This window comes from Pogona vitticeps, chromosome 2 (assembly GCF_051106095.1).
Source record: "Pogona vitticeps strain Pit_001003342236 chromosome 2, PviZW2.1, whole genome shotgun sequence".
Lineage (NCBI taxonomy): Eukaryota > Metazoa > Chordata > Lepidosauria > Squamata > Agamidae > Pogona > Pogona vitticeps.
Window position 1 is genome coordinate 277,958,541 of NC_135784.1, and position 21,814 is coordinate 277,980,354.

At 40.9% G+C, this 21,814-nt stretch overlaps 1 protein-coding gene across 1 annotated transcript in view; it reads left to right on the forward strand.

Annotated features, from left to right (window-relative positions):
- The window catches only part of S100Z (S100 calcium binding protein Z), a 38,495-nt gene that overhangs the window by 14,674 nt on the left and 2,007 nt on the right, over positions 1–21,814 (forward strand). The window contains exons 2-3 of the mRNA XM_072992670.2: positions 10,182–10,323; positions 20,346–20,509. Coding sequence (XP_072848771.1) covers positions 10,183–10,323; positions 20,346–20,504 — 300 coding nt within the window. The 5' untranslated portion in view covers position 10,182 and the 3' untranslated portion in view covers positions 20,505–20,509. The remainder of the gene's footprint in view (positions 1–10,181; positions 10,324–20,345; positions 20,510–21,814) is intronic.

Genomic DNA, 21,814 nt, shown 5'->3' on the forward strand with positions numbered 1-21,814 from the left:
AGCCAGCCAGCCAGCCAGCCAGCCAGCCAGCCAGCCAGCCAGCCAGCCAGCCAGCCAGCCAACCAACCAACCAATAAATAAATAAATAAATATCTGCATGATTGCCTAGCTTCCCTTTCCCCCACTTGCTATTACATCTTTGACTTCTCCAGTCTCATCCTGCAGTGTCAATTAAATCCCGCAGTGTCAAAATAGAGGCTGTGAAGAGAGCGCTTCAGGCAATAATACTGATGTTCCTCTTGCTTTATCTGCCAAAAGTACTCTCAGTAGCACTCTACTGTCATGCATATAATACGTGCCTTTGGATGTTATGTTATGTCAAGTTGGAACTGACTCATAGCGACACTGACAAGGCTTTCAAGGGAAGTGAGATACTTACCTTGTAAGCCTTACTAGGATTTCTATAAATAAGTACCAACTTGACGGCACATAATATAACATCCGAGGCCACATATTGTATGGGTGACAGTACAGTATTTAAGGAGTGGTTTTACCAGTTCCGATTCCCCTCATGAATTTCCGTGGCTGAGCCGGGAACCCAAGCCTCTTAGCCCATCACGCTATCCATTACAGCACACTGGGTATCTTTAGACAGAGTTTGGGAAAGTTATCTTTTGGTGGCATGCTGACTGGGAATTCTGGGAGAGATAGTCCAAAAAGGTAACATTTCCAAATTCTCCCTTTGGCAAGAACACTTTGCCCAAGTGTGATGGAGGGCACGATGTACAAGTGGAGCAAGCAGATGTCTGTATTTTCATTGTGTACCCCTTAGGGTAACTACCATTAAATTTTGCTTTATCCCAAGGAGTATAGACAGACATTAACTATCTGACATTAAGATCATCATCTCCATGAACCAGTCATAAATACAAATAAATGGGGAACATTGGCACCAAAAATGAACCATTGCAAGGAAAATGGCCTCAACTGCTCAGGCATTTTGCTGTCAGGCCAATCATGGATGTACAGTGTTGGTGCTTTCCAGTGAGTCAAGTAAATTCTCTTGTTTGTTCAATCTAAAGCTATTACGTCCTATATAATAGGAGCTGGAGATGTGCCTGCTTACATGAAGCAAAGGGTGGATTCTGAATTATACACTGTAGGCACATGCTGTTTACTTTTACCTGGTGAAAGCAAGAATGTTGCAGAGCTGGATTGCCATTGTTCCTGCTGCAAGCTTGGTGTCCTGTGTGTCAATATGCAGGATTATGGCTTTTCCAGACACACTGGAATTATACAATACAAATGCATGCTCAAAGTTGAACAGTGTTTGAGTCCAACACATTTTAACCAAAAGTGATACTATTAATAAAGTGCAGTGCAACATTACTTGCAATTTGTTTTTCATTAAGAAAGATATAACTACATTATTCGTATTTAAGAAGGCACAATTCAGTCTTCTTATGTGTAACATTTATTTCTTTATTATCCTGTTTCTTTTATGGCCTCACTAAACAGTGAAGGAGGAATACCACATGGTGTAAGTGTTGACTTATTCAGTGTCTCCTGCCGCCGCCTCATGCTTGGTTGAGGGTTTGGGGCGATGCCAAGCCAGGCCAGTATGTTTGATCCTATAAGCCAGTAGATTGTCTCATTTGGTTTTTTAAAAACAGCCAGAAGTAATTTTAATTACTTTGAAACATATGAAAGGAAAGAGTTACTTTTAAAATAACCAATGAACTGAAATGTTGGAGTCTTAGAACTCTGAATGTAACTATTTTAGTAAGTACCTTTCCAAGCTCTGGTACTGATAATTTTTATGCCCAGGGCAAAAGGCAAGGCGTCACCCACAGATCTCAGGGTGCCATCTGGACTCTTAGATACTGTATTTTTTGCACCATAAGACGCACTTTCCCCCCACAAAATGGGGGTAGAAAGTCTGTGCGTCTTATGGAGCGAAGAAAACAGATTATATTTTCCTGTTTTCTTCTCCTAAAAAATTGGTGCGTCTTATGGAAAGGTGCGTCTTATGGAGCGAAAAATATGGTAATTGCTGAGCTTCTCCAGGCAAGGAGACAAATCTCAGGACAAGCAGTGCTGAAACAGAATGAAGTGCAATTTTTATTTTTTTATTTATTTACCTGTGGAGCCAAAGGTTGGGAGTTTGATAGCCCACTGTGGCTCCTATGATAAGAGCCAGCCCGTGTGGCCTTGGGCAAGCTGCACAGTCCCAGGGCACCCACAGGAGAAGGAAATGGTACACCTTTGAGTATTCTCTACCTAGAAAATCTTAGAAAGGATCACCATATGTCAGAATTGACTTGATGACACATGATGATGATTGACTGATTTTATTTAAAATATATTTTACCCTGTCTTTCGCCTTAAAAAGGACCCAAGGCAGCTTACATCATTAAAAGACAGCATTTTAAAAGCTAATAACATTGAATATACAGTTACTTAAAATGATCAGCTGAACACCCTATTAAAAAGCATAATCAACATCAAAAGATATTCAAAGCAGTAAGGTACAACAATCCATTTAAAAACCTCCCTTAAGTGTCGACATTCTGGGACTATGAAGTTTGCCCCCAGCTCCACAGGCTGTCTCTTTTCCTGAGAGGCAAAGTGAGAAATTGAACTTAGGTAGCCAGCCACTGAGGGGAAAGTTGCCTGAAGAAAAAGGTCTTTGCCTGATTGCAGGAGAACAGTTAAGACGGAGAGGGAGTTCCACAGATACCACCTATCAGTTCTGTACTCTCCCCTTCGGTCTGTCAACAGCACCCAGAACTTTCAGCAAGTGTCTTGCCCCTGTTGCTGCCTTCCACCATCTACGGGGAATCACAGTCTTTTCATACATAGATGACTGGCTGATCGTCTCAGACTCCTACCAGACCGCATTGAACAATGCCCGCTTTACCCTAAACCTCCTAGCAGATCTCAAGCTCAAAGTAAATTTTTCAAAATCATGCCTTGACCCATCTCAAACTGTTACCTACATAGGAGCTCAATTAGACTCCTCCCGAGCTTGTGCCTTTCTCCCACAAGAAATGATCAACAAACTCAAAAACGCCATCCAAGTATTTGCCAATGTACATTGTATATAGAAATGCCCTCTGGGAAAGAATGGAATACTACAAGTACTGTAGTACAAATTCTCCTACTCTTTTCATCAAGAGCATTGGCTGGATAGCATAGTGAGTTGGGCACTTGGCTGCAGAGTCAAATGGGGGTTCAATTTCTCATTGTGCCTCTCAGGAGAAGAGCCAGCCTGTGGATCCTTGAGCAAACTTCATAGTCCGAGTGCCCACAAAAGAAGCGAATGGCCAAGCATAACTGAACACTCTACAACAAATCCTGATAGGAGTCATGATAAATTGGAATCCATTTGACAGCATGTGATTATATAAAAGTTTCACCTATGTGTCCTTTAAAGCTATTATGTCAAGGAAAAAACTTTCCTTTATGGTTTAATTATAAAAAGAAACAAATAAATCTTGCCACTAGAGACTAACAGCTTGCAGTGATTTTCATAGCAGGAAGAGTTTTCTGAAACATTTAGGGAAGATTCTTAACTGTTCATTTTTGGTCTAGAATCCATGAGTCAATATCCTTTAGTTAATCCCAGCTAAGTATTGAATCAGTTGTTAAATAAGCCAATACGCAGGTAAATCCTGTTGAATCAATGGGCCTTCTTTAGTAAGAAGAACTTGCAACAAAATACTGACCACAGTGCTGATTGTCGAATGGATAGTGTGAGCTTTTACAGTAAGATTTCATAATTCATGGCATGGCAAGTTAAAACACAGGCGATTGTTTCATTTACAACATTATATATAACATGACCTAAGGGGTCCCCCTTCTGGATGCATCATGTATTGTGTGCCATCAAGTCAGAAGTGATGTTTAGGGACTTTAATAGAGCTTTCAAGGTGAGATATTTAAGAAGTGGTTTCACCAGTTCCACCCTATCACAAGTTTCCATGATTGAGTGGGGATTCAGACCCAGGTTTTCCAAACTTTAGTACATCACTGTAACCACTACACCACACTGGGTACCATGTTGTATTTTGTTGTTGTTTAGTCATTGTATTTTACATGCCCTTTAAAAGCCTGTGGGAGACAATGAGCTTCAGTGCCAACAAACAGATATATGATGATCCAGACAAGATGTTTGTCTTAGATTTATATCTCATTTCCTAGATGTGTGTGGGAGTTGCGATCCAACAATGTTTGGATGAAGGACTACATATTGCCCACATTTGCCCTAGACAGAAGCGCCATTCATGGCCTTCCTTCTCTGTCTCTGAAGGAATTCCTAGGATCTGGCTCACCTTCGCTGATCTCTTTAAAAACTGCTCACTCCCGGACACTCAAGCGCTGTTTTCGCTCTTCCTGCTATGGTAGCCATCTGCTTCCTTCCCCCAAATGGAACACATCTTTTTAAAAAAGAAGGCTGCAGGGCCAAACGGATTAGTACAACTTTATAAAACAAATTTATACTGAAGAGAGCTTGAGTGACCTTCCTATACAAGAACAGTCAGAGTCTTTTGCTGGTCATCTGCCATGTGACTAAAGCCAGCCCTTAAATTACAAACTCCTGAATGCTGGTGTCAATAATGTCAATAAATTATATGCGCTGTTATCACATAAAACCAATAATAATTTTCTTCTCTTACACAACCCTCAAAATCTGCTGTCTGAAGCCCTCGTCTCACTCTGACTAATGGCAGGGATGGCCTATTGATTTAAGCTGCCCTGCAATGTACACACTCCAAAGAAGAAACTAAAATAGCCCGGGTATGTCCTATATGCATGCAAAGGGACATGGTGGTGCTGCGGGCTAAACCGCAGAAGCCTGTGCTGCAGGGTAATTTTTATTTATTTATTTATTTATTTATTTATTTATTTATTTATTTATTTATTTATTTATTTATTTATTTATTTATTTATTTGTTTATTTGTTTGTTTGTTTGTTTGTCTGTCTGTCTGTCTGTCTGTTTGTTTGTTTGTTTGTTTGTTTATTTATTTATTTATTTATTTATGTGTTTGTTTGTTTGTTTGTTTACTTACTTACTTACTTACTTACTTACTTACTTACTTACTTACTTACTTACTTACTTACTTATTCAATTTTTACCCCGCCCCTCTAGACAACGTCTACTCGGGGCGGCTTACAAAAATTAAAACACATTAAAACAATGTAGAAAATAACTAGCATAATGCAATTATTATAATTAATACTATACAAGATGGCAACATTAAGAACCAGAAAAAAAAAGGGGGGGAAAGAACTTAGGTGACTGGGGGGAAGGCCTGTCTGAATAACCATGTTTTTAGTTGGTTTTTGAACACACCCAGCGAAGGTGCCAGCCGAATTTCAGTGGGAAGTGTGTTCCACAGCCGAGGGGCAACCGCCGAGAAGGCCCGGTTTCTTGTTTTCTCCTTCCGGGCCTCCCTCGGCGTCAGTCCCCTCAGCCGTCCCTGCTGGCTATGTCGGGTGACTCGGGTAGATCTGGGTGGGAGGAGGCGATCTGCCAAATATTGAGGTCCCAAACCGTTTAGGGCTTTATATGTAATCATTAATACTTTGAAGTCAATGCGGAAACGAATAGGTAACCAGTTCAGCGCAGCCAGAGTGGGGGAGATGTGCTGATATTTTCTCACCCCACTAATAAGCCTAGTTGCTGTATTCTGGACCATCTGGAGTTTCCGCATGAGCCTCAAAGGCAGCCCCACGTAGAGTGCGTTACAATGGTCTAATCTTGAGATTACGAGCGCATGGACTAGAGTAGTGAGGGCCCCCCGATCAAGATATGGGCGCAGCTGGGCAATCTGCCATAGATGAAAATAGGCAGAATGTACCATGGACGCCACCTGGGTTTCCATGGTTAGCACCGGGTCCAGATGTATTCCCAAGCTGCGGAACTCACTCTTTGTGGCAAGGGTCATCCCTCCAAAGGAGAGGGAGTCACCTATGCCACTGACGGGAGAGCCACCCACCCTCAAGACCTCCGTCCTGTCCAGGTTCAGCCTCAATCCATTTGACTGCATCCATTCCAGTATGGTCTCCAGGCAGCCCTGGAGGGACTGGACAGCATCCATTGAATTTGGAGTAAAAGAGATGTAGAGCTGTGTGTCATCAGCGTACTGGTGACACAATGCCCCACACCCTCTGATGACCCCGCCCAGCGGCCTCATGAAGATGTTAAACAGCATTGGGGAGATGATCGGCCCCTGTGGAACCCCACAACTGAGACTCCACGGGGCCGAGACGCTCTCCCCAAGCTGAACTCTCTGGGGACGGTCCCCCAAGAAGGATCCTTGAGCAAACTTCATAGAAGACCAAGCAGTCGTAAGATTGAATCCATGTGACGGAATGAGTGCCCGTTGCTTGTCCCAGGTTCCGCCAAGCTAGTGGTTCGAAAGCATACAAATGCAAGTAGATAAATAGGGACCACCTCAGTGGGAAGGTAACAGCATTCCGTGTCTAAGTCGCACTGGCCGTGTGACCACGGAAGATTGTCTTCCGACAAAACGCTGGCTCTATGGCTTGGAAACGGGGATGAGCACCGCCCCCTAGAGTTGAACACGACTGGACAAAAATTGTCAAGGGGAACCTTTGCCTTTACCTTTACCTTTATGTCCTATATGGGACCACACAGAGATAGACCTTGAAGATGGCAGTTTATTATTCTTCTGTTTTGACCCTGGAACAAGTAGCAGAAAATTGCAAGGGTTGTACTGTGCTGTGTAGTGGTTGTGTAACATTTGCATGCTGTACCTTTTAATCTAACATACAACAGAGGGAATCCTGTTGTTTAGTGTTGTGATTTGCAACTAAGGTAAGGCCCATTGACTCAGCTGAATTTACAGAGGAGTTGACTCATCAAATCCCCACTGATTCAATGGGTCTACTCTAGTTGTGACTCACTATGCTAAGCAAGAGGATTTCAGCCTTGGACACCGTGTTCCTCACTCCCTTCATGATTTAGAATTCTTTAACACTGAGTTTTCAATGGCTTGTTTTAAGGAAACCATCCTGTTTTGTTTACTGCCTTAGAGCTATCAACCAGCAGAATTCTTCAGGTAATAATTCAAAGTTCATGATGTTTGTTTTGGGAGTAGCATCAGACAGCACTATCTGTAAATGCCAAAGTCTGATCTATAAGTCTCAAGTACGCAAGGCCTATTGACTCTGATGATCCTAGCTAATTTTTATTGGCTTCCGCTTGGCAGACATGCAAACCTTTTGAGCACGTACCTACATAAGTGATCCATGGCAAGAAATATATCATCAAAGCATATTTCAGTTGCAGCTCCATTTTCTGCTTCACACATACAGTGGACCCTTGACTTACAGACGGCTTGACTTACAGACTTTTTGAGTTACAGACTTCTCTGGCCGCAAAATTTAGGTTTGACTTGCAGACTGAGATTTGACTTACAGACCAGAAAAAAACCAAAATGGAACAAAAACGGCCTGTTACGGGATTAATCGGTTTTCAATGCACTGCAGGTCAATGGAGACTTGACTTGCAGACTTTTTGACTTGAGAACCGCCTTCCAATACGGATTAAGTTCTCAAGTCAAGACCCCACTGTAGATTCCTTAGACAGCCATCGGTCAGATATACAGTACTTGATTTGGATTCCTGCACTGAGCAGGGATTAGATTTGATGGCCTTATAGGCCTCTTCCAAAACTATTATTCTATGATTCTGTGAACACAGGGCTAAGGAATACGTGGCCATTCAGATGCTAGAGTGCAGAAATCTCATTGCCCTTCACCATAGACCAGCTAGGGTGGTAGTAATTGTAGCCTTAACACACTTAGAGCACTCCCCCAGTCCTCTAAAAAAACACTGTGTACTTTTTTACTGTGCTTTCCTGGCAGTTCAAAGGTTTTAGGGGTTGTAAAGAGATACATTTTCCCATTTACTTGCTGATGGAAAGCACTGAAGCTTTAAATACCATCAGCAGCCAGTAGGCAACTCCACAACAGCACACATGGGGGAGCCACACTCCAGACAAAATTTGCAGTTCCAATGCACACAGAGATGTCACCAGCATCCTTCCACACAGCTGAACACCAAGATCTCTGTCCTGACTTTCCTGATGAGGGTTTTGCAACCTCTACAAACATGTTATGCCAATGAAGCAACTGTATAGGTTACAAACAATGTTGTCCCAGGTAATCCAGCTGCTGTGGGAGAATCCAGAGTCTCTGACTAATGTTGTGGCTATAAGGGAATTATAATTTTCTAGCACTCAGCGAGGTCCTGTTGTTGATTAAATGCAAATTCTCCTGCCTTGAGCTTCTGGGACAACTGTATGTGTTACAAACAGAGGGGAATGGAGGGAGGAGAGTTGTGTGTCTGGAAATACGTACTAACCCCATTCCTAAGAGTCTTGCAAACATCTCATTTAATATTAGCATAATTAAAGCATTATGGCAATTTACAGACTAACACATTTCTTTCTGTTTTATTTTAGTGGGTTGTGCTCCATAAAACCTACATTGAAATAAATCAGTCTTTAAACTGGACAAACTTTCACAATATTTGCACAATATTTTTTCTCCCACCCCCTTTTAAAAATATATATTTGTTTGCTTGCTTGTTTGTTTTACCCCTTAATTTTGTCCACATACCAAGGCAGTCTATGGCTACTTCTTTGGATCTTTGTTAACAGGAGGTAGAAATAATTACATTTTCTCCAGCAACCCCACAACCTCCTTACGGGAAGCCCACTTCCTGCTTTCTAAATCATAGCCCCAAAAGGACACAATGCTGCATAAATCTTGTATAGATAAACAGTATGCGTTCCTATAATTGTACTAGAAATATAGTTTGTCTTGCCATAGCATTGATGATTGTGACCAGGTAAACCACACACTTGCTCATTCTGCTGTCCAGATTCTGACTTCAAGGCCTCTGCCCTTCCTCTTTGTGTTCCTTTAAACTCGACAAAATTTCACACATAAAATGTCTTCAAGTAGAGGGATGTCTTCTGTGAAGTAGAAGATATGGCCACTTCAGGAACATCAGCTGTAGTGTTTCCTTAATATGCTGACAGCGGCATATTCAGTGAAAGAGGATTAGTTATATTTCCAAATATGCAAATTCTATGTAAATTATTTTGCAATTATTTTATTAAGAGGGAGAGCTCTGTTTTTGTGGTGTATCTGCCTGTTCAGCACCTGTGTACTATATCTGACTCTGAAAACAATATACTAACAGCTCTGTTTTCTTTTCTGAAGTGTGACTAGCTAAGGAACTCACAAATAAATTTAACATACATCAATGCTGTATGAAGACAAAGGCATGCCATAGAGAGCAGCAATGTCTCAGATGAGAATTAGGAAAGCCCAAATTCATATCTCCATTTGGCTGTGAGGCTGAGTGCCCAGTTAGGCCAGTCCTGATTTCTCAGCCTTACCTACCTTGCAAGTAGAGTTTGTGAGTAGAGGGAGAGAAACCAAGCACACTCTGTTCTTTGAGGGGAAAGATAGCTATAAATGTAACAGGTAGTACAGAGAAGTACCATATCTTCTTGTTCTGCATATATTCCCAATGGCTGACTTCCTAGCAACTAACTAGATTTCAGTCCCTCATTGTTTTAATGAGGCAGGAACTTTTCTATTCCCAGCTTCTTGCTCAATGCCCAGGGAAGCCAGCTAGACTCAGGAAGGCCACTTGGGGAAAGACACCGACACCTGTGGACTGCTAAACAAGCTGTCACAAACAGGGCAGAAAGCAAGTGCCAGGCTTTTTCTCACTGGTGATTCCCTTCTAGACGCTCCAGGGAAATTGGTAAGGTAGGGTGGGACATTTCAGATAAAACTGGACCGCGGCAGGATCTGCTTGGGACAATACAATAATCTGGAACTCCTTTAGCTGGAACAGGTAAGAGACAATGTGTTGCATCTGAAAGTTCTTTCTTCATGCCTTTTTTTCCTTTGCCTCCTTGAGACAAGTTGTAACTGACTGCAGCACCCATAAAACCCAAAGCACTGCAATTTTCACCTTGGATCCATTTGCAAAGAGTGCTCTCCTGCATTATCATGGTCAACAACCCATGCATGCAGGTGACAAGATGAGATCTGCAGAAGTTTGAATCCTATCTGCTTTTTTTTCTGGGCAGCTGCATTTATCTCTTTGCATGTGAGGAAATGATTGCTCTTTTAGACGTAGCCACGCACGGTTGCCCCAAGTCTTTGCTCCTTATCGTTTTTTGCAGCATGCCGACGCAGCTGGAAGGTGCAATGGATACCTTAATCAAGGTCTTTCACCATTACTCAGCAAAAGAAGGGGATAAATATAAACTCAATAAAGGAGAACTCAAACAGCTCCTCACCAGTGAACTTACTGACTTCCTTTCGGTAAGCCAGAGCCATTGTTAATTTATTTTTTTCCTCACTATTGAGAAGGAGAACTGGGGAGGGGGAAATGGCAAAGGACAGTCTTTGAAGAATCCTTCATGTGCTGTTTGTTCACCCAGACATTCTATATTCAGGGGAAATTCTGCTCTGGTGACCAACTAGGGCTCTTGATTATATCATTATTCGGAAGTGTAGCAGCCAGCCTGATTATAATAATAGGATTTTACAAGTGTTAACAAGCATCTTGGGTTCAGACCTCCCTTAGATTATGGGACATACTGAGGTCAAATGACATCTAGACATTACATTTCCCAAGTATCTGGTATAGAGGAGCTCTCAGCTTCCCATGGGAGTTCATCCAATGGCAATATCATTGCCATGGCTCAATGGTAAAGAAACTGAAAATATGATGGCCCTGGTTTTATAGGATTCAGCTAACAGGTAGGATGAATTGAAAATTCATAATGGAAATCTTTGTGGTGATGGATCATAACATTTAGACTAGTGCTGGCATGATTCCAGTTACATGTGGTGTTCTTTGTTGATGATGCCCATCTTTAAAATAATATTTCTCTGTTTAATTTACTGACTAACCTTCAGCAATGGGTGACAGATAGTAAAACCAGAAAACAGCAGTGAATATAATCCCAAACTAGAGCAGGAAGTTAAAAGTTTGACATAAAAAATGTGTAGTAACAGAAAACAAGGCCAAATGTCTTGTTGAATACAATGTCTCCACACCGTGCATAAAATAAAACAAAGTTGGCACTAAGAGATCGTTTTGAGAAGGGCTTTCTTATGGGAGAGGGCACAATGGAGAAGGCCTTGTTTTTGGTCCTGAACTGCTCAAGACAGTGCCTGAGTTTTATATTCATATTGATTTCATATTCTCTCTTTCACATTGAAGGGGAATCAATCCTAGAGATAGACAGGAGCAGAAAACAAGTGGAGCTGATGCCGGACACATACTTTCCTCATCACCTGGGGCCACCTTGCTGCTTTCATCTTTTTGCTTCCCATTGCACCATTCCCAGTGCTCTTTTCTATTTGTGAATCTAAGGTCCACCCTTCCCTCTTTAAATTCCTCACAGGTTTCATTTATTCTTCCCTTCCTCACAAAGCAAATTGTTCTGCTAATATACAGTACTGCCCCATAGCACTTAAAACACTCTCTGGGCTGTTTATAATTTTTAAGTATGACTCTCCATTGCCCCCCTGCCCTCCCAGTGGCCTGGTGCTCTCGCCCCACCTCCCAGCAAGCTGAATTTAGTGCCTCAGAAGGATGGAAAGTTGAGTCAACCTCAAGCCAGCTATCTGAACTCAGGACATGAGCAGAGGCTTCACTACAGTGTTGCAATTTAACTACTGTGCCATAAGGCTCCTTTGCTTCATTGAAAGAGGCAGCTCTTCATATGCTTACCAAAATGAATTGATAAAAACATAAAAGAACTAAATATTTGCAGAACATGAAATATGCTGTAACAGTCCTGTGGATTGCTTTGGCAGGGGCCAAATTGTAAGTCAGCTTGTCCTTGACACATTTGCTGGATCATCGTGTTGTCAGCTGAGATCTCCTGTAAATGAGTCCTTTTGGAATACTCAGTGCTGGGAAAGGTTACTTCCTTTGCATTATAGCTCCTAGAATCCCCAGGTAGCATGGATTCTAGGAATCACAGTCCAAAAAAGTAACTTTCCATCTCTGCCATGAACTGAACAAAGCACAGATATATCCAGATCTCTCATATTTACCATGTCAATCATGTCCTCTCTTTTCCTGCATTGTCCTTTTGAGTCATTTTCTGCATCTTTTCAGTCACATTATGGGCTGGGGAGATGGAGAGTACTTTAAAATAGTATTATTTATTGTTTCACCTTATATACTGTTCCATAGTGCTAGCGCACTCTCTGGGTGGCTTACAACATACGTAATTATGCAAGGAACACTGTCCTCCACTGAGCTGGGTACCCATTTTACTGAGCTTGGAAGGATGGAAGGCTGAATCAACCTTGAGCTGGCTACTGGAGCCCACTGGGATCAAACTCTGGCTGTGAGCAGAGACTGCAGTACTGCAGTTCAACCACCATTCCACAGGCAATAATAAATAAAGTTAGGGTTGCTGGCAGTGCTAGCCTGTAGAGACTCATGGCTTGAGAGGACTCACCATTCCACAGGCCACACGTAGAAAAACAAAAAGGCAGTCAACTCTAGCCAACATGTTTTTGAAACAGTGCAAAAAATATGCAAGATCTGTCAATCAGCAAAACCTGTCTGCCAGTGACAAAAGGAAGATGCGTGCATACACCATTTGATTAGCATTTAAATCTAATATTTCTGATCGGAAGTGCATCATGTTTGAATTACACTGAACACACTGCTGGCACTAAATAAATATGAAATACTTGCTGAAATCCTAGTGTCCAGCTCTGCCATAGGAATGAAGTAAGCAGCAGGAGGAAATCACTTTCCCTTTGGTGATTTCAGAGTGGACGTGGCTTTCTTGCATTGTGTGTGAGTTGCGTCCACCATGAAATTGCCAAAGGAAGCCTTTAAGTTTTGGTTTGGTTTCTAACTCCCAGAATCTCCCACCCAGCACAGCTACAGCAAAGAAAGCCTTGTCTTTAGTTATCATCTACCTGAATACAGCTGAGCCTTTTAAAACTGTCTTGAGGATTGTTAGTAATGCCTATAAGTTTTGGTTGATAAGTGTTGAATTTTAATTAATACATCAATGATGTCCAGCTGTTGGGAGCAAATAAGAGGGAATAAAGTTGATCTTTTCAACTTACATACTGCCTCATAATGCTAGGGCACTCTCTGGGTGGCTCGTACAACATAATTATGCAAGGAACACTTTGCCCCCCCCCAGTAAGCTGATACTCATTTTACTGACCTCAGAAGGATGGAAGGCTGAGTCAACTTTGAGCTGGTTACCCAAATCCATAGGGCTTGCACTCAGGTTGTGAGCAGTCTTCACTGCAGTACTGCAGTTTTACCACTTCACCACAGGGCTCCACTTGGCTAAAGTGAGAATAGAAGACAGAGGGATTGTAGTTGCGCTGTAGCCACAGGGCAGAATCCTGAAACTATTCAAGATCAGGTAGAGTATTGCTGGGCACAATAATAGGTTGTATAGGGAGAGATGCCATAGAATGCTGGAGACTCGCCAGGGTGTTCCAAAGTCCATTACTGACTCTAGCAGAGGTGGCGATGGGGAGCAATTACTGTAATAGATGTTCACTTCAAAGAGAGAGTCTATTTCTGTAATGATGTAGATACAATCATTGCAAATCAGAAATTAATTGTATGATCAGTTAGCTCTAATAAAAATTAATGAGTCAGTATCTTGCTCCTGATTAATCTATTATGGGCCTATCCATCAATGACAGATTTGTGTCTACAATATGGGCAAGGCAAAGGAAAGTGTCATATGTATGCAAATACATATACTAGAAATCAATGTACTAAATGAGCTGTGGCTCAGTGCCAGTCCGGGTTTTCCTACCCATAGGCAGTATGTGGTCCAAGCAAGAAGAATACCCCATCCCAAAATGGGACGTGTGTGTGTGTGTGTGTGTGTGTGTGTGTGTGTGTGTGTGTGTGAGAGAGAGAGAGAGAGAGAGAGAGAGAGAGAGAGAGGAGAGAGAGAAACGTGCCCTCTTCTCAGACCAAAGACTACCTATGTTACTTCCTGGAATATCCAACGTGGTAGATGAACTAGCCGCCTAGAGTGGTCTTTTAGACCAGATGGGCAGGGTATAAACAAACAAACAAACAAACAAACAAACAAACAAACAAACAAACTAGGACTCAGGAGTCCTGGGTTTGAATCCCTGCTCAGCCACAGGAACTCACTGGGGGTGTGGAACTCCTTAAATATCTCACTTACCTTGAAAACCGCATTAAAATTGCTATAAATTGGTTCTGACTTGAAAGCACATAATAACAATGTTCCTTCCCTGCTGAATTTTCTTCACTTTTTCTTGATTCCATACCCCTGTTCAGAATCTATGAGGGCTAAATTTCTGAACAGGGTGAGCATTAAACCCTGCCTTCCTTTATCCACAATACTGTTTCCCTCCATATATGGGTGAAAATGATTGAATGGGGCTCATATAATTCCTTTCCCCAGTTCCATGGGTTCAGCATAGTTGCAGTGTGCCACCCCCTACTTGGCCTCAACGGAATTTTATCTTGTGGCTCATCCATTTATTCTTCTCCCCTTTCTGCCAGTTCTTACCCCATGGGTCTTACTGTTGTTCCTGTCCACAATCCTAAAACTTGATCTCGTCTCTTCTCTTCTCTAAGTAAAAAATATTTTAAAGGAATGGATAAAAATATATTACAGAAAGCTTGAAAAAAACCCTTGAAATAACATTTTATGTTATTATTGTTTCTCAGTGTATTTGTGCTAACACTGAAAGCCACCAGTCCTTCTCAGCGAAGGCCCACTCCACTATTAATCTAATCTGGAATTCAATAACCTTTTGCATTAACTCTTCAGAAGACAGCAAGGAAACACTAGAAATTCTTGCAAAAGGAAGGAAGGAAGGAAGGAAGGAAGGAAGGAAGGAAGGAAGGAAGGAAGGAAGGAAGGAAGGAAGGAAGGAAGGAAGGAAGATTTGCTGAATTACTGTTTGTTAATGTTTCTTACTGAAGGCTTACAATCCAAATGAAGTCTTACAATCCAACAAGCTCTTGCTACCTGAATTCCACCCACTTGGAACAAAGGGAAGCAACCTTACTAAATCCTTGGGGTGATTTTTCAATATCTGGAAAAGCAGGGGGTTTGTCACTCTTTGTCATTGTTGATATCTGTTTCAGAATTACATTGTCTAAATGGTGCAAAAAATACCAATATCAACTGCACATACTTCTGGTATGTACAAGGGAAGAAATATTCCATTTGGATGAGCCCTGGGTTTCCTCATGCTCCTTCTGTCTCCTCTTAATTCACTGATGTTAAGCATTCTGTTTTTTTCCTCTCTCCTTGGTGCATAGTGTGTTGCTAGGCAGGTAAATAGATCTGAGATAAAGACAGGGTTTGGACTAATAGCTACCAATGCCTTGAAGGTAACAACATCTCTCTAAATAGATTCCCAGTGTGGTGCAGTGGATAGAGTAATGGACTAGGACTTTGGAGAACAGAGTTTGAATCCTCGTCAACCATGAAAACTCACTGGGGGAGTGGAACTGGTAAAACCACTTAAATTTCACTTATCTTGAAAGCCTTATTAAGGTAGAGTTGCTATGGTCAGTTCTGAACTGACGACACAGAACACACACAACAAAGTGGGAAAAGTGCAACTCTTTGAGAGTGCTTCTAATAAGATTTGTTACTTATGCTACTTTTCTAGATAAAAGTCTAAGGTTCCCTAGTCATGATCTGTTGTTTTCTTCTTTACTTCAGCATTCTGGTGGTCCTTCTCTTGCCTACTCTAGAACAGTGGTTCATGAAAAGTGGACAGGTAGATGGACTCAAAGAGGTGGAGTACCTTATTATAGGAGACTGCTAAAGGACATATTGTTGAACATTGCTCAATAGGTGGATATGTCCTTTCACTTTAAATGCTTCTCCTAGCCTGAAGCTGCACAGCATTTTATTCACAGATTGATTGGAAGTCCTACAGGCACTAAATATAGCTTCCTATCTGTGCTGAGCAGAGGGACTGGTGAGAAAAACTCTCGCTTCAGGACACATTATCAGTGCCAATGTGATTTGTGCTCCTCTGTTTTGCTCTTAAATTATACTCAGCTGAAAGATCTGATATATAAGTGGCATCCTGTAGTCTATTAATCCCAAGAAACTACATACCCTGTTTCCCCAAAAATAAGACAGGGTCTTATATTAATTTTTGCTCCAAAAGACACACTAGGGCTTATTTTCAGGGGATTTTTTTTTCATGTACAACAATCTACATTTATTCAAATACTGTACAGTCATGTCATCTTCTGGTTGCTGCACAAGGGTGGAAGACAAGGTTTCACTGAACTGGGGCTTATTTTTTTTGGGGGGTAGGGCTTATATTATGAGCATCCTGAAAAATCATACAAGGGCTTATTTTCAGGTTAGGTCTTATTTTCAGGGGAACAGGGTAGTCCTAAAAATTGGCAGCTCTGTGAAAGAGGAAAGGAAGAGGAAAGTAAAGGAACTGTCATCAGTTTTCGTGGATTGAATTTTCTTTATAACGTACCATTATTAAAATGGCTACATTGCGGCCTGATCTTCAAAGTAATCCACAAGTGAAAGCTAGGTTTGTTTCAGATTTTGCACACTAAGAAAAAAGAATGGATAAAAATAATATAGTAAAATCCAAGCCAACTTCATTTAGATGCTAGTCTATTTATGTACTTTCACGGCTCTTACCTTTATGAACAGTTGCATATAGAGCATTTAGAACAGCTTCTGTTTCTGTCAACATCAATGAGCACAATATATTTTGCAAAATGTTAATTCAGTTCAGGGCTGGGAAAAGTCTCCTTTCAGAGACTACAATTGACCATGTTAGCTGGAGGATTCTGAAAACTGTTGTTAAAAAACACTTTGTCAAAGTTTGATTTAAATTACAAATGACTCTTCTCTACTTTTCTTTCTCCATCAACAATAGTCATAATTAGCATGAAAAGTCAGCTCACATTTAAGTGTCACATGTGAAAATGCCCTTGGAATAATATCACAGTGTGTGATATGTTGATTGCTAGGCAGGCATGGATCTGAAATAAAAGGTTGTCTTAGGAATAATGGGCCCTTTGTGTCTCAAAATTAATGATGTGTCTCATATTTGGATGCTCTAAGGTGAGTTCAAATCATTTGGATAATCCATAGAAAACATACAAATCTGGAGTGGTAGTGGCATTAGGTTACAGTGAAATCATTGACACAGTGGTATAGACTGGTAAACTTTGTGGCATGGTTGTACCTCAGTGGGGGAAGAGGTGCTTTAATAAGGTTCCAGGCTTAATTCCCAACAATTGTAGATGAATAGGAAAATTCTTATGCCAGAAATGTAGAGAGTAGAGATGGAGGTATTCATATTCATATATGAATACCCTTGCACAGGTGGACATAATGACTGTCCACTCAGCCATCCACTGCTGCCACAGCTCCACACTGCCTTCCAATTGCTCCGGAGCTTGTGGTTGACAAGGCACTCCCCTGGCAGGGAGGCTCGTCTTCCCTCCTTCTGTCAGGAGTGGCTAGTCGACCGCGAGCTCTGGAGCGATTGGAAGGGAGTATAGAGCCATGGCAGCAGTGGATGGGTGAGTGGATGGCTCAGCCCCAGGGGGCTGGACCCTGGTTATGTCCACCTTTGCGGGGTTTTCGTATATGAATAGGAATACCTCCATCTCTATTAGAGAACTGTTGCCACTTGCTGCCAGTAACCGTGGCTCTCTAGTCTAAGAGCACATCCAGACAGCCATATAGCTTGCTATTTGGACAGCTGTTTTGGTGCTGTTTGGTTTGAATCGAATTATGGTGTTCATATGTGTGTTTAGATTTAGAGAGCTCCATCTTGCCCCCTTTTTAGAGCTGTCCTGCTTCTTTTTTTGGCATTGCACCGGGCTACAGGGTTTTTTTTTTTTTTGCACAATTCAGAGTGCTCCTAATTAACACGTTCATGAGAATGGTTAATTCACACTCAAATAGAGCTATGGGCAGTGTTATCTGAAATGACAACTCTTTGACATATTTGGTGGGTTGTAGCATTGAAAAGGACAGCAGAAGGCCCTTCCTCCTCTATTTCAATCTGTTGTATCATTTTAAATTTTAAAATATTGCTGCAGTGCAATTCTAAATAAATGAGATACATTGGCAATATTATGTGTACCATGCTAGGTAGATGTGTTGCTGTTTTGCTATGCCATATACTTTATTTAACCAGAAGAAGAAGAAGAAAGGGAAGTCCCTGCATCCTGACAGAATGACAGCTGTGGGAAAAGACAGGGAAGGGGATAGGGAAGGGGTTAACTGAAAAGGAGAACAAAATGAGGTGATCCAAAGACTTGTCTGGACCCTGGTGATGGGAGAAGCAATGTTGATCAGTAGGAACAGAAGGATTACTCATGTGAGAGATAAAATAGATTGCATGAAAGATAAGAACCTTTTAAGTGTGAACCAGATCAAGTTCCCCATCCGGATGTGCCATATTACATATTCCTGTTACGTTCAATAACAGCAACAGCAATAATAATAAATCAGAAGTTTAGATAATGAGGATTTACATAATGGATATTGCTGCAACATTTTAACTTTGGGGAATTCACTGGACAAATGCAGGATGGGACTTTTAAGCTGTGATCCTCTTCTTATCTATTTAGCAATAAACCCAACTAAAGTCAATTCATGGCTTGGAAAAAAATTAAACTCCTGTGTTTCCCCACCTAACACTAGCTGTTTTAAATCAGAGGTTCTGGGAATTAGTAAGTCAAAATAATTAACTTTCCTTAGCTCAGTTTTGAACAAGTATAATTCTAATCTATGTTAGTTCCTCACATATTCATTCTATCTCATTTCCACATTAAAAAAAATTGTAGGAGTACAAAAGCTAATGATCTACATATTTGTTTGGGCAGAGCAAATAAACTTAACTTGTTCAAAATACAGACTGAGAAATTATTGTGCATCCCTCTTTCTAAACAGACATGTAGAGATTTTGTCAGTTATGCTGATTGAAAATGTTTTGATCAGCTGAATCATTGCTTCCAATTAATGAGGCATTAAATTTATTTCAATTTTATTTCACAAGAGAAAAATCTTACTTGGCAGACACTATATTAAAAGAAGCATGTTCCTTTCTCTCCTATGTATGGGGAAGCACCTCTTTCTGGATGAGACATTGAAAGTCAAGTGTCAAAAAACCTACACTAAGTACTAAAGTTCACATTCAATGAACTAAACTCAGGGCATGACTGCACTAGCAGGCTGGTCTAAATATGGTCACTTGAAGTTGGGGGAGGAGTGATATGACATGTGGCACAACCCTTAGTTCCAAATGGCATATGGACCTCAAATAACTCTCTGGCTTCTTCCTTTGTCATTTGACTACTTCCCCTGCTCCTCTGTGGAGGGGCGGAGGAAGTGAAATTATTATTTTGGCACGTGCTGGAGTATTGCTGATGCACTGAATCAGTTGCTCTGGGGGCAAATTTGTCTGCTTCAGCAATTATATCATGTGGTCACCAGAAAAAAAGCAAACCAATCCATTCGGTAATGTACCAAATAGTGGAGTGAATGCCCTACAGGGGCAACAGTGGGAGAAACAGACAGCTATGCTGCCCTCTTTATCTGATCTGCCTCTGCTTTACCTAGATTGCTATTCTTGGAGTGAGTTTACTTCCTTCTGCCCTTGCCCTCACCTTCTCTTTCTCCCAGGCATGTAGCTCACCATAGAATCCCAACCTTATCTCTGTATCTCTAGATGCAGTTTATAAAAACAGCATTCTTTTCTTTCTACGCCATGCAGCCTTTGATGTTTATTACAAGCATCAGTCTTCCCTCCATGTCCAAGACAATGCCTGTTATGACATGTGTCTGTTTTGCTTAAAAACAGGATGTTCTTTTCCCTTCAATAATGTTGTTTTCTTCAAACTGAGACAACCAAATCGCTGAAACTCATATAGTTAATCATCTGACGTTTCTTTAATTGGGCGACAGGCCTAGGAGAAAATGCATTAACATTTAGCTTCTTAATGAATTAAACTGTTCAAAACATTAGAAATAAACATCATGCCTGTTTATGATGAGAAAATAAACAAGAGAAATAGACATGATACAAATCTTTTTGTTGAGACAAGAATTGGCTGCAGTGCAGACCCCTTGTGGCAACAGTGTAATGTTGTATGTGTTACTTTTGTAATGGTAAATATAACTGTCATTGTAAAAAGAAAGCTCCTAAGGCTTTTAGATAGTATGTATACATGACCGAAAACAAAATAAAAAGGAATCTCTGATGTAATTTCCAATATATGAGTGTAAAGCAATACTGTATATAGGAAGATTTAATATCTGTTTTTGTCTTTGTAGTGTCAAAAGGATCCCCAGCTGGTTGATAAGATTATGAAAGATCTTGATAGCAATAAAGACAATGAGGTGGATTTTAATGAATTTGTGGTCCTGGTTGCTGCATTGACAGTTGCATGCAATGATTTCTTTGAAGAGCAAATGAGGAAAAAAGGAGAATAAAAATGGTAGGTGGAACATGTTGTTTACTTCTTTGCAGGTCATTCTTACATTTAATCCTGTTGGGCTTCTTGATATTATAGAAGTATTGGGAATGTCATCCTGGAGGAAACTGTCTGCTTTCCTCACACTTTTTTGTATGCAGAAAGTCTGTACAATCAAGCTTGACACCCCAAAGATATAAAAGAAGAGACAAAAAAAGAGCTGACATAAGCTAGGCATGGGGAAATTGTGTTGAACAACTAACTTGTGTCTAATAAAAATGGAATATTTGGACACATGTGCTTTGTGTCTAGCTTTTCCTCTTCCCTGCCTAGCCTACTGTGGTTTAGGAGATAGCAGCTCTAATCCTTTACACGTCGCATAATTTCAAAAGCAGAAGCTACAATAGGAGGCCTCCTTAAACCTTTAGCTTGATATTTGGTTTGGGACCTTCAGCACACAGTATGATTGGAAGCTCAATTTGAAGCTCCTGAACTTGCCTGGCATGAAGTGTTCAGCTTAGGCATAGAACAAACAAGATGATCAAAAACTCATTTTTTTTAATTTGTTGCATGAATATTAAAAGTGTAGCCTCCTCCCTCACAACCACTGAGTTTCAAACTGTTCTGAAGGTTAAGGACTATCCTTTGTGCTTCCATTGAATCCCCAGAAAAAACAGAATTAACAGAGAGCATATTTGAACTGAAAGCTCCTCAATGTTGGAGAGACATGACTGAGGCAGTATTTCATATTTGAAGAACCGGGCTTCTTTCCATGTTGATGTCCTGAAAACAATCACACACAAAAAAAGAAAAACACCTGTTGCAACAGTTTACACATAGTCAACTCTTGAGGAGGTTCCTCCACTAATTATGCTCATTCCCTTAGATTCAGAGTAGTATAAATATACAAACCTTTGGAATAAAATGAGCCTACAGAAAACGCCATATGGATTTGCCTGCTATGTATGAAATGTAACATCAGGGCTGGCCCTAACATTTGCCAAAAGGGAGCAATCATGTATAAGATTTAGGTGTCATGTCATATTGTGGGCAGAAATTGTTAATTATTCCCATTGTTATGGTTAAACATTTAGTATCAGAGATGCAGAGGAGTGCTTCTGGCATTCTTTGCCTCACCTGCCAAAATAACTCTGCTGTCTTAAACTACAATGCACTTGGGTCTTCCTGGCTCAGTAGGACACCACCAGCTTTTTTTCTTGCAGAACATTTGGGGCTGGTCCCACAGAATACATCATTCAATCTCAGTAATAGACTGGGCTTTAAGAATATCTAGGAATTTGAACCCAGGTTTCTCCAGTCCTAATCCAA